This window comes from Lissotriton helveticus, chromosome 12 (genome assembly GCF_964261635.1).
Source record: "Lissotriton helveticus chromosome 12, aLisHel1.1, whole genome shotgun sequence".
Classification (NCBI taxonomy): domain Eukaryota; kingdom Metazoa; phylum Chordata; class Amphibia; order Caudata; family Salamandridae; genus Lissotriton; species Lissotriton helveticus.
In genome coordinates, this window is record NC_136073.1 from 842,715,041 (window position 1) to 842,733,687 (window position 18,647).

General features: G+C 44.7%; 1 protein-coding gene across 3 annotated transcripts in view; it reads right to left on the reverse strand.

Moving 5' to 3' along the window:
- The window catches only part of LOC144798880 (phospholipid-transporting ATPase IK-like), a 694,664-nt gene that overhangs the window by 143,371 nt on the left and 532,646 nt on the right, over positions 1-18,647 (reverse strand). For all 3 annotated transcript variants that reach the window (XM_078669975.1, XM_078669973.1, XM_078669972.1), the window contains one exon: positions 7,511-7,675. In XM_078669975.1, the coding sequence (XP_078526101.1) occupies positions 7,511-7,675 (165 nt within the window). The remainder of the gene's footprint in view (positions 1-7,510; positions 7,676-18,647) is intronic.

An 18,647-nucleotide genomic window follows, 5' to 3' on the forward strand; every position in this document is an offset into this window, starting at 1 on the left:
ACTGACTGCTTAAACGGGATTCGCAGTAACAGTCTCGCAGCCGCATTCTGAACTACCTGAAGCTTGTGAGTCAGGTATTTAGGGAGGCCAAGATACAAGCCATTGGCATAATCCAGTCGTGAGGTGACAGTTGCGTGGACAACTGTTTTTCTGCAGCCCACCGGTAGAAGTTTTAAAATTTTACGAAGGTTTCTTAGCTTGCTCAGGCAGCATCCGGCCACTTGTTGGATATGGGATGTAAAGGACATATTATCGTCCCATCTCACTCCAAGATTTTTTGCCGAGTGACTGGGTGAAGGGGGTGGGCCCATCTCCGTAGGCCACCAGAGTTCTGGGGCGGGGGTGGGGCCCTTCCCGAAGAAGATGACTTCGGTTTTATTGGCATTTAATTTTAGTTTATTAGTGTTCATCCAGTGTGCTATGTCCTGGAGACAGCCTTTGAAATTTGCGAAGGAATCTTGCGTCATCTCTGAGTACGGAAATACCAACTGGGTGTCGTCAGCATACGGACATGGCGCCACTGAGGGCGGTGGCAGAAATTTAAAGTGTTAGTGCTTTCAAATTATCCAATCACAGTAGGTATATGCTTAAGACACCAAGAAAGTAGTAAAAATACTACAATTTTAACGCTTACATTGCTGTGTGCTTTTAAAACATGAAAATCACAATATTGGGATTAATCCCTTTGAACATGACATTGCACAGGAAAAACATGAATCGCATTGCTGAGATGGCTCGCAATGTGCTGGTGAACTTATAAGTCTTTTGCAACATGGGTCTACATATTAACTGGATAAATCCCTGACCGCAATATGCTTGTATATTCATATATATCAATGACAATTTAAGAAGTCTATATCATAGCCATACTAGATAGCGTTATAGATGAAATAAATATTTGTCTATAAACGTTAATATACATATGTACAAAACATCCTGTAAAGATGCTTAAGCATGTATTTACATATAACCTATAGTCCAATATTCTATGCACAAGAGCAAATGAATCAGCAACAAATATCACCAACTCAGATAATTCGCCAATACATGTATAATAAATTCATGTGCAAGTTCGCAAATGTTTATCATACGTGATAATACCCTACTGGATGAATCAATAATACAAATAATAAAAAAGTGCTCGATATTTTTGTGTGTGATTACCACTAATATGTGTCAAAATAGGTGTGATATTGAACAGGCTGATCCCAGTCTGACAACCTAACACATGTGGTGGCAGGTTCTGCATAAGCAAAAACAAGAATTTAAAAGATACGGCCAAAAGTACATATCACATTTACAACAGCCCGTTGGTATTATTATTATTATTTATTAAGGAGTTTTATACCGCGCCTGGTTACCCTTGGGCATCCCCGCGTTTATCCAGAAAGAGACGCCATGACACACAACACAGGAATTAAGCAGGAAACAGATGGGTTTTTAACAGCTTGCGAAAGCGTAAGAAGCTTGATTCCGAGCGCAAGTGCAGAGGAAGGGAGTTCCACAAGATGGCCACGTTGATGGAAAATCTTCTGCCACCAGTTCTTACCTTCCTTACCCTCATGACCTGCAGCAGGTGTTGATGGTCTGAGCGGAGGGAACGGGAAGCCTTATATGATTGGACCATGTCCCGTAGGATAGGTGGACCTTTCCCCTGCAAGAGTTTATGGGCCATACAGAGTGCCTTGAATTTCACCCTCTCCCTAACAGGGAGCCAGTGCAGCGCCTTCAGCGCAGGTCGGGCAGACTGAGGCCTGGGAAGATCCATCAGGAGCCTAGCGGCCGCATTCTGCACTTGCTGCAGTTTATTTAGGGTGGACTCTGGAGCCCCCAGAAACAACGCGTTACTAAAGTCCAGCCGAGAGATGATAAGCCCCTGGATGAGTAACCTCCTAGAGGCCACTGGGAGGAGAGGTAGGATCTTCCGGGCTGATCGGAGCAACCCAAAGCACACGCCTGCAGTCTTTTTAGCGTGTGTCTTAAAAGAAAGGTCCTGCTCCAACCACACCCCCAAGCTCTTGATCTCCTGTTTGGGGGTGGGAGCTGCTCCCAGGCAGCTAGGCCAGCTGCTCGGAGATAAGGAGGGAGGGGAATTCCCCAACATCATCAGTTCCGTTTTGGAGCCGTTGAGCTGGAGTGCTGAGCTACACATCCACGTGAAGATCTTATCCAAACACGTGTGCAGCCGGTCGGGATGGTAAGCCGACTGGGGAAGCCCTACCACCAGCTGGGTATCATCAGCATAGCTGATAATTTTGATACCCAAGGGCAGTATCACACTCTCCAGGGGGGCCATATAAATGTTAAATAAGGTAGGGCTCAACGATGAGCCCTGTGGCACACCACACTGGAGAGGGACCGATGATGATTTCTCGTGGCCTTCCCACACCTCAAACGTCCGGCCATCCAAAAAGGACGCAAACCACTTCAGGGCCGTCCCAGAGACCCCCACCCCCGCCAGCCGTTGGAGAAGCACCTGATGGTCTACGGTGTCAAATGCCGCACTGAGGTCCAGGAGGATCACTGCCACCGATCCCCCTGAATCCAAAATGCTCCTGGCATTCTCCACGACTGCCCGCAGGGCAGTATCAGTCCCCTGACCGGGGCGAAAACCCGTTTGGGAGTCACCCAGAAGGGAATTGGACTCCAGGAAGCCCGAGAGGCGACGATTCACCAACTTCTCCGCCACCTTGCTAAGGCTGGGGAGCAGGGAAATAGGCCTAAAGTTGGCATGGTCAGCAGGGTCCAAGTTAGGCTTCTTCAATAGAGCCTTGACAACCGCTCCCTTCCAACTAGGGGGCACCACTCCTTTTGTCCACCTAAGCGTGGAAGGGTATACTCAGATGTGAGTCCCTTGCTCATTGCACCATCAGGATTCAAGCAAGCCGGGCCGAAGACGGCTGTAATGCCAGAAACCGGTCCCCGGAAGCTTGTTTCCTTCCCAGTGTAAGAATTGGCTTTTGTAGTCTGGTCTGCCCTGTTCCCATGATGCACTGGGCCAGGGACAGACTAATTTGCATACAGCCAGGTTCTGAAACTGGGATGGTGCAATGAGCTAAAAAACGGTGTTGGATCTAGCCCTGATCTCTTGACTGGGTGAGAGTACTCTGCTTAATTCAGAGACTCTGTCCATCACCACCCCTTGTTGTAAATAATACCCTTCCAACTAGGGGGCACCACTCCTTGGATAAAAGATAAATTTATCAAATCCGTCACTGGGCCACCGATGGTGGGGGCTACCTGCTTAAGATATTTCATAGGTGCAGGGTCTTTAGGGGAACCACTTTTCATGGTCATCAGAACTGTGAGAACTTCTTCCACAGTGACAGGGCCTAAGGAAACCAACCCCGCTGGCCGCACCCTGGGCTGCGACTCTGGGTTACCACCAGAGGGGGTCTCCTCGGCTAGCCGAGGGAGAGATGCCAAGATGTTATCTATGTTGGTTTTGAAGAAGGAGGCAAGTTCGGAGCATTACTCACGGGGGTCATCGTGGATGACCTGAGGTTCGGGAGTTTTAAGGAGTTCTTTGATGACCCTAAATGATTCTTTTGAGGAGTTGGCCGCAGAGCCTATTCTCTCCTCAAAGAACACAGATTTAGCTACCCGAATAGCAGATTTGTAGGTACTAAGAGCCACCCGATATTCTCTCCGGCTCGTTTCGCTCCAATCTTTCCACCAGGTCCGCTCCAACCTCTTGCAGCCCTTCCTCAAAGTTCTCAGCTCCAATGTGTACCAGGGCGCAGATCCCACTCTCTTACCCCTGGTGAGTTGTTTCTTCTTGGGGAGGAGAGCATCAAGCGAATTGGTGAGCCAGATGTTTAATTTCTCATCGGCAGCTAACGGATTGGACCCAAGGGGAGGCCGAGACGCCTCCAGATGTACCGCCCAGGTATCCACTGGGAGCCTGGACCAGGCTCTTTCCACGGTGTATACCCTGGGGGCCGATGCAACTGGGACATCAAACTGCCACTGGGCAGGCACCATAAAGTGGTCTGTCCAAGGCAGAGCCAGCGCTGGGAGTGCTTTAAGGCAAACAGAGTTTGAAAATATAGGATCCAACAAATGGCCCATCCTATGAGTAGCACCCGAATTAGCCAAGTTGATCCCAAAGGCTTTGAGATCGCCTTGCAGGTCTACTCCCAGGGAGTTGGAAGGGTCATCGAAGTGGATGTTAAGATCCCCAAAGCTACAAAGTTGCCAGTGGAAGAGGCAAGGAGCGCGGCTGATTCTAGGAAGGAGTTAAGAAAATTTCCCAAGGTCCCGGGTGGACGGTAGATCAGAAGGCCCGTCAGAGACGCAGTGGGTGACAGGCGAAGAGAGAACTGACAGCTCTCACAGTCGCTCATCCCTCCGTCCTGAACCTTACAAACTAGCGAGTCCCTGTAAAGGATGGCAATTCCTCCTCCCCTCCCCACAGGCCTATCAAAGTGTGTGATAAGAAAACCAGAGGGGAGAGCTCTGACCATATCAGGGCCCGAGCAGGAGGAAATCCAGGTCTCTGTTAAAAATAACACATCCAGCTTGTGGTCCAAAATAAGGGAGTTAATTTCTGTGGCATGACTGGGTAGCGACCGACAGTTCAACAAAGCTATAGAAAGCACCAATTTATCAGGGGTCGGACCCCGACCCACAGTACATGTCCCACAAGGCAGGAACGGTTGTCCACCCTCGTGGACAAATTTACATGTGGGGAGTTTTGAAGACCGCCAAGACAGAAGTTCCTCCCTGCTATACCCAATACGGGTATGACGCGGTTCCAAGGGGGCGGGCATAGTGACCAGCCCTAGGCCCGTCTGGGCCCGGACGGGCACAGACGGGCTGAACTCTGGCGTAACTCCGGCGTCAGTCCGGCGTCCCCGCTGCGCGTAACCGCTGCGCGTCAGCATGGTTGCCTAAATACTGTCCTACCGAGGTAGAGGAAGGACTTGCTCACGCGCTGACCCACTCACCCAAGATGGCCGCCACAAGTCAGGGCAAAGGACCCGCAAAGCGCGGTGCTTCCACAATTAAGGTGTGAGTGAGATGACAGAGGTGGGGGTATGCGAGGCCAGGCGGATAAAAACATTGTATATGCAATTGTGTATTTTTGTATGCTGATAGTGTTAACGCAAGTTGGCACAGCTTTTAAAGGAAGTGATTGCCTCAGAGACAGGTGAAAAAATCTTCTGAGGCATTAAGCCCCTGCGGTGCCTTACTGTCTAACATCAAAATATATCTAGTTTCCAACTTCCTAAGTGCAGCATCCCTGTCACCTCCCCCTCTCATAGGTGTTATTGAGTCAATATATATATATACCCTCAACATCATGGGGGTGTAGGGTCTAGCTGGAGGAGCACTAGAAGAACTTTGACTTGGTGGTTATATATATATGTATATATCTGATGTTATAGTTAGGAATTGTAATTATTGCTCACTTTACATTTTAAAAAACCCTAAAATATTCATTGAAAAGACCAACGGTTAAAGTAACGTTATAGTTAGGTGAAAATGTCAGTGATAACCTAACATTTTAAACTAAAAAAACACTGAAATTCACCAGTTATAGGCATGTCGAGTAACTATAACTAGTGCCCTAAAATAGCTATATTAGTCCCCCCCGCCATGCATAGTCTTGTCATCAATTATGTCATTTTTAGGTCTCGCCTAAAGAACGCACATGGGCTGCTTCGCCTTGGTGAGTCTATTGTGGCTTTTGTTAGCGAAAGGAGACAAACCACGTGTGCGCATGGACAGTCGATGTGCACGCGCATGGCGTCTCCTCTCTGGCTTCATTCACCTCCTGACCTTCCCTGTCTCCTGCACAGACAGGGGATGTGCACACGGAAACAACTTGTTTTCGAATATTGCAATTGGCTTGAGTTGACAGCCACGTAGGAGCAATCGGATGTATGAGATTTTCTGCTGGGAGACAGGAGGTAAGGTCAGCGTTTGGGACCCCACACGCCTAAAGTTTGAGAGCCCTGCTGCCAGGTACAAACAATGATGTGGCAGCCCTGCTTCCGTTGGGAGCCGCTGCTGCATCGGGTTCACTCGCAGGCAATGCTGCCGAGCTCAGACCTGGTTTTACTGGGCGTGAATCCAAACTCATTGAGACGAGAAGTAGCTACCGGCAGAGGCACATCTAAGCCCAAACGTCCACCTCTCATCTCCATCCCCTACTCTCTGGGTGCCCCATCTTCTCTTCTCTCTCTCAAATCTCTCTTTCATTCTCTCACGCAGCCTTCCTGCCCCTCTCATATTAGCTCACTTCAGGTCTTCAAGCACCAGTTCTTTCCTTTGCTTTTTGAAAGTTTCCGTCCCTCAAACCCATGCTCTCCTCTGCTTCTGAGGGTCTCTTCTGCGTACACTTTTTATGCATCTATGGCATGTTCACCCATTTTTCTCTTTCTCACATACTCTTTCTGCTCCTCCCTCTACAGCTCATTCACCACAAACTACCTATCCCTCTCTGTCTTCTTTTTATCTATTTTTGCAGGTCTCAACCCTACCTATTCACCATGCCACAGAATTCCACTACACAAATCTACTCCCCACCACATAATCCCACTCTACACCATTCCCCAACTAACCAATCCAATTCACCCTACATAATTCCACTCCAAACAAAATTCATCCGGTACACTCTAAACCAAACACATAGGTAAAAGACATAGTCTTCACAAGTGCGAGACCTATTGCATTGCAAAGGCTTGTTGATGTTGCTATGATGTTATCAGTGATGTCATAGATCAGTGATGTAATATGTGGGGTCATTAGCAGATTAGCAGTACATGGCAGGTGCGTGAATTATAGTCACTTTAGAACAGAAGTTATAGTTACTTGAGATAGATACACCGGCAGACAGAGAGACTGCGGAAAAAAGCTTTTTTTAATGTACAAAGCCCTATTTTGTGATCGTTAACCTATTAACGTATCGCAAAATGGGTTTGCAATTCAGTATTAGGAAGGGGGTGGTAAGAGCATCCTTTCTAAATACCGAATCGCAATGGTAAATGTGAATGTTCTGCTACCGAAATACGGATGCACAACATTCACATTTTAACGCCTACTTCAAGTAAGTGGTAACTCATCCCCTTTGTGAATATTTTATCCCACGGATCACTGCCTACTTTTCATTTTTCTTTTTGAAACGCATCCCGTCTTCCTTTAAAGAAAACGGGCTGCATTTAAAAAAAGAAAAATGGTTTATTTAAAATCATTCGCAGACATGGTGGTCTGCTGATCCCAGCAGGCCACCACCCCTGTGTGTTTTTTGCAATTCTCAATGAGTCGCAAACCGAAACCTTCCTTATGAATATTAATGAGATAAGTCTATTTGCGACACAGTGGGAATTGTTCTGATGACCAAATTGCGAATCACAAACCCAGATCTATGTACATCTTGCCCCAACTTTGCAAAGACAATTTTTGACAAAAACTCAAAGTGGAAAATTTCTAGATGGATTTGGTTTACATTTTGTTCTCTCAACAGTTCATCATTAAAATAAACCATAAGGGGTCCTGCATTTACCTGGAGATTTGTTTCAATCTCTTCATAAGCAGCATGGAGCTCTGTTGCACGGTTCTCTAGCGTCACACTAGCCTCCATATGCTTCTTGCTCCACCGGGTGTACACTGATTCTTCAACCTCTTTGTATGCTATGCACAAGGTTCTCAGTGTCTCACTGGCAAATGCCTGTGGAGGGAACAAGGAAGAATACAGTGAGGCAAAAACTTTTTTATTTGTCAAAGACTGTCTACAGATTTATTTCATAGAAGATCAACATATGCTGGATACTGTGCGGAGGCTTAATTAAACCTCTTCATTGAAGAAAACAACCTCCTAGTTTCAATCAGAGAAAATAGAAGATGATACTCTTTCCATTTTGGACAAGAGTGACACCAGCTTCCTCATCCTACTTAACCTATCAAGGCCTTTTGATATGGTGAATCATGCCAACGTAATGAAAACATTCAAGGAGGGCACAGAACTGAATGGGAGGGTTCATCTGTGACTCTTCATTTCTAGCAAACTTTTGCCCGTGCTCTAGCTCCAAACCAGCTATGCCACAACAAGAGGTTCCCCGTGCTGGTTAACCAGTGTAGAGCAATGGAAACCGATTTTGGTCTTCCAATTGTGTCTATAACTAAGTACAGGCTTTAACCACCATGGATAATGTGGTTTGAACAATGCTGGTACGGAAGTCGCTATGTATTGAATCAGTAAGTGTGATGTCTACCAGTTGTAAACACAATTTTATCATTTTTAACTGTGGCTTGGTTGAAAAATACTTCTACTTTTCACGTGACTTAGAAATCGCCCAGTGGATTGCCATAGCAGCCTGGTTAAAAGTACATTAAAATCTAATTGGGCTGTTATTATTCTTTGCTATATTTTATATTTAGGCAGCCTTGTCTTAAAATATTATGACTCATTAACAACAGGTTAGAAAACCTGCTCCTTTCCCACAAATGTTAGGGAAATTACTGATAAAATGGAAATAATGGATTAGGTCATTTGCAAATGATTTGGGGCCATATGTATCATCAAACTATTTTGCATTTCCTAAATAGCGAATTTTAAGGAATCGCTATTTAGGAAATGCAAAATGGTATGTATGTACAAAATCGCTATTAAATAGCGATTCTTTACCATTCCTAATTTGCAATTAGCAAATTGCTAATCGCAAATTACCCATTCATTTCTATGGGCCAGGAGGCCCATAGGAATGAAGGTGCAATTTGCGATTAGCAATTAGCTAATCGCAAATTAGGAATTTCTTCAAGGGTGCAGGGGTGTCTCAAGAACACCCTGCTGCACCCCTGAAAAAGACATTTGGGGGCATATGGCGCACATACATGCCCTAAGGGCATGTACGGGGCGTCATATGGCACCTTTTGTTTTTTGGAAAAAAGATTTTTGAAAAGAATTCGCAAATTACCACCAACTAGAAGTTGGTGGTAATGTGCGAATCCTTAATGGCATTTTTTAAATATTTTTTGTTTGATACATTGCATTTAAGGAATCGCAAAATTTGCGATTCCTTAAGTGCAATCGCAAAATAAGGAATTGCAATTTTTGCTATTCCTTATTTTGCATCAAACATGTTTGATACATACCATTTGTCTAATTAGCATTCGCAAAGGCCGAAATTCGCAGAATTTCGGCCTTTGCGAATGCTAATTAGCTTGATACATATGGCCCTTGGTGGTTTAGATACCACGAAGCTTGATCCTGAAAGAAAAAAAAAAGCATTGCTATTTAACTGTCTTGGAGGAGGAGGACAACAACGTATCTGCAATTGAGGTGACGAATATTTGGTATTTGAGATGAATGTAAAGAAGCAATATTCAGGCTGTAAAAACATTTAACTGAGAAGAGGTGCACAAAACTGTGGTTGAGTTTATTGCAGAGTGTTAGTAGCTTCTTGTGAATGTGGTGATCAGAATGACATTTATGTAACTAACCAATTTGTTTTCGAATGTTACTCTAAGAAGATACAAGAAAGGTTCATGTTCTTCACTGTACCAGACTTGAGGAGGTCCTTGGCATAGCCAAGGGTACTGAAAGACCATCGGCAGAGTCAAGCTTCATGAAGCGGAGTCGTCAGGTCACAGCAGTGTGGTGTGTGCTGCAACGAGTGGAAATGTAAATCCTACATTTGACAAAGAAAGTAACAAGCGTTTCACTAATCGAACGGTCAGCAATTCCTATGTAAGGTGTGGTTCACAGAAGCACTTTGGAAATAGCAGCACTTGCCCAGCATTTGCTAGAAGATGCAATATGCGCAGGAAGATCGGTCACTTCCATAGTGTTCGGTGGAGTTCAGCAGCAAGTAGTTCATTGAAAGCGAATAGTGTGGACGCAGTGACATGTCCACTGGAATAAGCAGCTTGGTGCGGATTGTGAGTGCGGTGGAAGACGGTAGTCCAAGGATGAGTGCTGGACTCATGAAATTAGAAATTAGTCTTATTTATTGGAGCTGAACTGTATGAGATTTTTAACCTAGATATATTTTATTAATTGTAAAAATGTTGAATAATGTACATTTGCAATGATTTGTAATGTTTTTGTGGTACTTTTATGAATTTTATGAAATTCGAATAAAGGTCTTTTGAACTTTTGAACTTTGAACTTTTGAGTGCTGGACTCATGCGTGAAGTGCTACTGGTGAACTCCGTGCTGGAATTATGGCTGACTCTGCATGGGAGTTAGTGCCTGGGTGGCAATGGTGCAGGCCTTTCTCTAAACTCGGTTTATTCTGTGAATAAACTGACCTTCAAACTTATCTGGAGTTGATTAACCTTTGCATCTGTTACACTAAATCATCACTGCTAACAGCTGCATGCAGTCTAGTATTTCTGCTTACTGCCTGGTATTTCTGCGTGAAGTTGTTTTTATCTTATCTTTTAATGTAGATAAAGGCTTTCCCACTCCTTTTGTATATAATGTGCTAATCCGTGCCAGAACTTTCCAAATAGTTTCCCACCTATGTCTCATCATGAGGCAGGAAGTGGGTGTATTTATTAATCCATGGATTGAAAAAGACACACTTACATATATTATGGTGTGCGTGTAAAAGGGATAGAGTGGCATCAGTGGAAATTATACTAGAGGCAGAAGCAGAAAGAGGATTGCCTCCTTTAAAGACAGTAACGGAGAGCTTAAATGTTTCACAACATGATTCAGTTTGTAGAATCTGGCCAGGCAGAGTGCAGGTTTGCTTTGGTAGGAGATGATGAAAGAATTCATAAAATGTGTTGATTTCCATAAGCAATTAATGGATTCTGAAGGACTATAGCGCACGTGAACCACTACTACAGATATGTCTTCTGTGTGTTCTGTAAAGGTTAATGGGCTATACTAACAGATGTAAAGCAAGGCCAGCACTCTCTCATTTTATAGATCTCGGAGTTCGGTGATCCAAAGATAGGGGATGGAAGATGGATGCAAAATACTATTACCAAAGCTCGCACATCAAACTAGATGTGGAGTGTGAACAACAACCAGATAGTTATGCTTAACCAGTCAAAGATGCTGCATAAATAACCCACCAATGCATGAATACTGGGCTTGTTGGACCAGAAAACGAGTTGTCGGAGAACTAAATCAGGTTGAAAGGAAGGCAACGATGAAAGGCCAACAGGAAGAGGAAACCATGTGTCCACTCGAGCCCACCCACCTAACAGCGATAACAATGACTGCACTAAGATGAAGACTGGCTGGGACCCCTAACAGCACGTTCTATGCAGATGCAGTCCTGTATATGTGAATGCATTGATTTGCTTAAATATAGATTCCTCACGGCTCTGGAAGAGAATGATATTCAGTTGTTATTTATTTCAAAATTCGATGAAAGCAAATGGGCAAAGTGGAACTCCTCACAGAGACCTAAAACGGAGGGGAATAGATGATAAAGACCACCCGTCAAAGGTCTTAAAGATTAGGTGACTACCGTAAGCAACAAAATGTATGTGATAAACTCCCTTCAACTCTTTGGGGCATCACAGTGCGTGATTGTGTCTCCACCAAGGAGCACCAGTATGTTCTATGATTATATGCCTACCACTCCCACAGGAGGACAGAAGAACGACCTGCTAATCTGTGTGATCAGCATTGAACCCCTAGGCCCTGTCACCTTGCTGCTCCCATGATTATCATAGAGGTAAAGAAACTGTGGTAAATAAATAAATAATACCTCTATTTTTGAATGAATATATGAATAACAGATAGCTCAATAAATAAGAGTCAAGATTCGAGGTAGTAGGAGTTTGCAGGTTTAATACAGCATAAAGGACAGGAACAGGACAACCTGCACGGACAAGATCTGGGATGGCTAGCTAGCACCGGGGGCAGGATCAAGGGAAAGGAAAAGGATAACTTTTAATAACAATGCACAAGCATATATACTAAAACAGTTGCATTACAGTGAATTACAGTAGGCGGAGCAGTGGGTGTGGTCAATAGCAGTCGCGAAAGATAAGGGTGAAAATGGGTGTAACAAGAGGCGTATACATAGACATGTGATGTAAACGTAACAGAGTATGTCATAAATGGGGCGGAAACATGGAGGGGGCTACCTAAGGAGCCGGGACCTCTAACCTAATGGTGCGCGCAAACTGACAATGACGTGTTACTAGGAGAAGCTGGGGGCTATGAACTCTGTGCTAGGAGTAGAGACTGAAGTCTGGAGAGTCAGGGCGACATGTACCTAAACCCTATCTAGTATCTTATGTTTAGAGAACATGTTGATATAAACTAAGAGTCAGGAGGGGAAAGGCTAACAGACTCTAAGACTGGAGCATGCATTATTCTACATGTAGTGCGTTGAAGAATATTAAATGACCATTAAATGCAGTATTTCTCTTACATGGAGACGTAAAGGCTAGACAATGACGGAAACTATTGATGCGATTCAGTAGCTTTAGGAATGCAGAGAAGGAGGGCTGGACTGATAACTAGAATCATAACATACTCTTGGCAGACTCGTAGGCAGAGCCAGGCTGAACCGGGCACTGTGAGGCAGGAAGTAAGTGAAGGGTCGAGGATACAGGTGGGGGCTGTATCGCTCCTCAGCGAGGGCTCAGGAGACAGAAGCTGAATCTGGTGTCCGGGCCCTTTTGAGGCCTAGAAACGGGGACTTTACAATGAAATAACGTGCACACTGAGAAACGTGGCAACGTAACTTTACATAGGCCTAATACTCGTAGCTTTCACGAGAACTGGAAACTGGCATACTAGAGTTGGACACAACTGTAATTGCGTCTTTAATCAAACATGGGGAATACATATGCATATTAATCATGCACACATAACATAAGATGGAGGACACGTAGGGACACAGAACATGGCAAAATTTACTTTTCCACATTCCCTCCTTGTCACTACGTTTCCATCAGGAAACATCAATATTCATGATACCATCTATCATTTCATACAGTATCATTTGCTCGTCTCGAATTGTCTTGGAACGGGATTTAGAACGGGACTTGGGACTAGGAATACAAGAGGTAGTACAAATGGCGCAAATCGCAGGGCCACATTGTAAACAGAGGCAGCAACTGAATATGATCGCTACTGCAATACCTAGAAATGACAATACTTTCCATCCCCAGGCGGAAATTATATTCCAGAACCAACCGGACCATGTCCAGGTGCCTGGATCTTGGTGTAACATATGGGCAATATTATGGAGTCTGGTAATAGCTGAATAAACAGACGGTGCGTTATTAGGAATGAAAATGCAGCAACTAGATCCGATGACTCTACATGCCCCGCCCCTATCGGCCAGTATGACGTCAAGGACGAGACGATTCTGGAGCACGACAATTCTCATAAAGGATTGTTCTTCGGTTAAGTTACCTAGAGCAGAGGTAGTCTCAATCACTACTGCTTCAAGGGTTCTCGTTAATCTACGTATCAGTTTACTATTCACGACAGTACCTAAATAGGGGAAGACACCTTTATTGATATCTATGTATTGTTCTAGAGCAGTTTCAGTATAATCGACAATCGGGAGGTCTCTCTTGTGTCTAGTATGTACTAGGTGGGAATTCCTATGATAGTCAGGTGGGGCTAGAAAAACTGGTGGCAGTAGGAAGGCAATGTAACAGGTTCCCTCCCAATCGAGGGGCAGACGAACATATGCGGTCTGACCACAAACAAAATAAGAATGACGTGAAGCTTTGAAAATAGATTTCCTACTGTCACTATACTTGACAATAGTAGTACAATCACTATGTCCTACATGTACGGAACCATTCTTTCGGACACATAATTCACCTTTAACTGGTAGTACTGATATAGCAGGTAAGTCTGGAGTAGAATCAGACTGAACATTCAGGACCATGAAATTCGAAGAATAATTACCCAAATTATAAACTTCATTTTCTAGATCTAACCCTGTTCTGTGGGGAAGACCTTGCTTGTCTGGAAAACATGTACTGTTCAGAAAAGACATATCTGTTGAGGATGACGTTAACGTGGACCATGCTCCACACGAACCATTATGTGAAAATGGATAAGGAAAGAGTGGCAGAACTCCCTTCGGTGTCTGGAAAGGGGGGAGTCGACCACACACCCAACAATTAGTGGCATTGCTGGTCTGGTGTGAATAATGTAACATGCGGATAAAGGAATTATTACGCATAGCAAGACGATATGAGAGTTCATGAGGAGGCAGATCACTAAACGTGTGCTCTAATGTAACATTAGCAGACTTATTTACATGAGAAACTGGAAAACACAAATAAAATGCATAACATGTGCAGGTAAACATAAGGCTGAAAAACAATATGAAGCTTAGAAAAACGATACATCGGATTGAGTTTTGACTAACTCTCTCACTATGGGGGTCTATTTTATACATGTCAGAAACCGGTCTAACCGTTTCACCTAGGGGAGGACTTAGACAATCAAACTGGCTGACTTATTTTACTAGACCTTAATTTAAGCTTATACTCCTGCTGCGGAGTTTTCTCTAACGGGGAGGAATCTGTATCATTGTCTTTTGCGGGACAGTCCTTAAGAATAGTACTTTGGCAGTCTTTACAATCCTCGGAAATGTTCTTGGTAACAGGTTTTAGTCCAAAAAATCTTTTCACATGTGACAGGTGGACCCAGCCCTTCCTGCCTTCCAGCTTGACGGCAGTACGGGTGGCCAGGAGGACCTGTTCGGGCTCCTTCCAGCGGGGCTCCAGCGGACTTGAACGATCAAAGTTCCTCACAAGGACCAAACATCCGGGAACGATTTCATGCGGTGCCACCTCGGTATTGTCTGGAAATGCGGCGGCAACCTGTGAACGACAAGAGTGTAGGGCAGACATCAAGGAAGCTAGGTAATCTGTCAGCATATTACTTGAAACATCGGTAATACTTCGGGGTCTAGGTGTACCCCACATGTTAGGGGGGCGGCCGAATACGACCTCGTACGGGGACAGACCTGATCTGGAATGTGCGACCATGCGCATATAAAACAGAGCAACTGGCAGAGCTACTAGCCAGTCCACACCTTTCTCTTTACATACTTTTGCAATACGGATTTTCAGGGTCTGATTATGTCTCTCTACGAGACCGGCTGCTTCAGGATGGCGTACACAATGGAACTTCCACTGGTACCCTAACAAAAGGGAAACATGTTTCATGAGCTCAGATGAGAATGGCTGGCCGTTGTCAGAATATACGACTCTAGGGAGTCCGTAGCGGGGGAAGAATTCACGAACCAACTGCTTGGCAGTGGTCGCGGCTGTGTAATCTGGGACTGGATATGCTTCTGTCCATCTGGACAAAGCGCATACAACTACAAGGACATACTTGAAACCTCGACATCGCTCCGTCTGAATATAATCCATCTGGAGGACTTCAAAAGGGTGGTCAGGGGGCTGGAATCCACCTTGTTCCACCGGGACACTTTTACCTGGATTAAACTGGCAACATATCATACAAGTACGGACTTTCTGCTTGGCTGCAGCTCGTAAATGCTTGTTAAACCAAATGTTCTGGATACTATCTAACATAGCTTTTTCTCCTAAATGTGCTGGACTATGTGCGGTATTGATAATGACTTGAACCATAGAGTCGGGGAGAAACCATGTGGCTTTACCCTTCGTTACCCATCCCTGATCTGTCTGGACCCCTCCTTGTTCGGACCATTTCTTGATTTCATCGGGAGTAGCATGTAACTGGATATCTATGACATCTTGAGTAGGGTCCTTAACTGTCATACAGGTAGTCAGATCTGGAGTATGTGTCTGTGTCGGATTAACTGAAATGTCTGGAGTCTGTGCTGTAAGCTTGGCTGTGCGATCTGCTAGATCGTTACCTTGAGAAATAGTGTCAGTAACTTTCGTATGTGCTTTGCATTTCATGATAGCAATAGATGTCGGTAAATGTATGGCATCTAACAGAGCTTGAATAAGGAGACCATGCTGAATCTTGGTTCCATGAGAAGTCATGAAACCTCTCTCCTGCCAGAGCACTCCAAAGTCGTGTACGACTCCAAATGCGTAACGTGAATCTGTGTAAATGTTAACTTTCAGGTTCCTGGCACGTATGCAGGCTTGAGTCAGAGCAACTAGCTCCGCTGCTTGAGCAGACAGGGTGTCAATACGATGTGTCTCTATAACTTCAGTGTCTGTAGTCACTGCATACGCGGCTACTAGTTCTCCTGTACTTGTTCTCATACATGAACCATCCACATAAAGTGTCAGGTCGGGATCTGGTAATGGAATATCTGTCAGATCTTGTCTTGGCTTAGTCATAATGTTAACTACTTCCACACAGTCGTGTGTGGCAGGATTCGAATTAACTGACGGTAACAGTGTAGCAGGATTTAGAACGTTGCAGCGTCTGATTTCTATGTGTGGCTGGAACAGTGTCAGTTCATAACCTGTTAAACGTGCAATTGTCAAGTGCTGAGTCTGTGTTCGGTTTAAAAGAACTTCCACGGAGTGTGGAACTTGTACTGTCAAGGAATGTCCTAATACTATGGAATCACTTTGTCTGATAGCTAGTGCTGTGGCTGCAACTGACTTGAGGCACGCAGGCAGAGCCTGGGCTACAGGATCTAGTGTGCTCGAAAAATAAGCACAGGGCTTGTATTGACCTGCTTGATCTTGTGTGAGAACAGATAATGCTGTACCTTCCCGTTCTGTGACGAAAAGTGTAAAAGGCTTACTGTAGTTCGGTGTAGCTAGAACTGGAGCTTGGCATAAGGCTTTCTTTAATTCATTGAAACTAAGTGTATGTTCAGATGTCCAAGGGAGGACAGTCGATACGGCTGCCTCCTGTGTCGTTAACTGTATCAGTGGCTTGGCTAGAAATGCATACTGAGGAATCCATTGTCTGCAATAAGAAGTAAGGCCGATAAAAGCACGTACCTCCTTCTGGGTCTTGGGCTGAGGAAGACTCGCTATTAACTGGATACGGTCGGGTGTCAACTGCCTACCCCTCTTGGACAGTAAGTGGCCTAAATAGATCACTTGCTGGACACAGAATTGAAGCTTCGAAGGGGACACCTTGTGCCCCATCTCGGCAAGGAAATACAAGACTGTAAGGGATGCTCGCTCGCAAGCACGTTCAGAACGGGCTGTGATCAGTAGATCATCGACATACTGGAGCAGGGCAGTGTCAGTTGGCATGTGAATATTGTCTAGTTGTCTCTTAAGTGCTTGACTGTAAATACTAGGACTTTCTGTGAATCCTTGAGGAGCTCGTGTGAACATATAGCTCCTTCCATTTAAACAAAATCCGAAAAGAAACTGGCTGTCTGGATGAATGGGGACACTGAAAAACGCGTTCTTGAGGTCTATGACTGTAAAAAATGAGGCTTCAGAATCAATGGCTGTCAATAGGGAAGAGATATCTGGGACAACTGGGTACTGGGGAATAACACATTTATTAAGTTCTCGAAGATCAATCACTAATCGATATACTGGGGGTGCATTTGGATCAGTACGTTTCATGACTGGAATGATCGGAGAATTACATACATTGGAGTCAGTTTCTACAACTACTCCTTGAGCGATGAGCTCGCCAATAATTTTGGATAAGGCTGTTACAGCCTCAGGTGGCAATCTGTACTGTCTGATTCGTGGTAACACTACACCTGGTTTGAGAGTCACACGATGGGGTGTGATTTGCATATAACCAACATCAGTTGGACCTTGTGCCCATAGATGCTGCGGAACATTAGACAATCTCGGATCAAAATCTCGTAATACATAGTGACCCTTGAAGTCACGTAGGAACAATCGTATTCCCTCTGGGGAACAGCAAATAACTGCACCTAATTCTTTCAGTGTTTTAATACCCAACAGATTTTCTGGACATGACTTTGTAAGTAACAGATCAGTAGTGCGGGACAATGGACCTACTTCTAGAGTAACTGGCTTTGATATCTCGTTTACAATAGGCTTTCCTGAAAATCCAAGGGAAACATTTCTAGAGCCTGAGAGCGGAGCCCCTGGAACTTCGGCGTGACTGATGGTGGTCCTACTTGCCCCTGTATCAATCAGAAACTTTCTGTCTTTCCCTAATACTTGACTATGAACATAGGGACCTTCTTGATCTACAGGAATCTCGATGAGAGGCAAGCCTACCTCCCTCTCTAGGCTGTTTCATGAGTACGGCTGATACTCTGGATACTCGGACTGTGCATACTGGTACATCTGTTGTGTAACATGCTGTGTTGCAGCAATAGGCTGCGGTGCTGGAACTGTCTGTTGTGCATTCTGTGGCTGCGAAGTCTGTGAAACTTGTTCTTGTCTAGGCGGACGTGGTCTTTCTTTAGTTTTACCGGTAACTATGTTGTGTTTCAGAACTGCACACTCGTTTATATAATGACCTGGCTGTTTACAATAATTGCAGGTCCCTTTAACGGGAACTGCAGGATGACTGGCTTGATTCGGACCCCTCTTCTGACTGTCTTGAGGAACAGATTGTGCAACTAGTACTTTCATTTTTGTGTCTTTCATACGTTTTCTCTCATGATCTTGCTCTTCTCTGATTCTATTCTGGTGATACTGAAGCATCTGTAACATCTGGGACGGGGTATTAGCTTGCCAGGTACTTTCGACTTTCAAAACTCGGTTCTTAACTTGTGGACTTGAATTCTCGACTAATTTAGTAACAAAAAGATGAGGGTATGACTCGCTACTTGTCTTGAGGC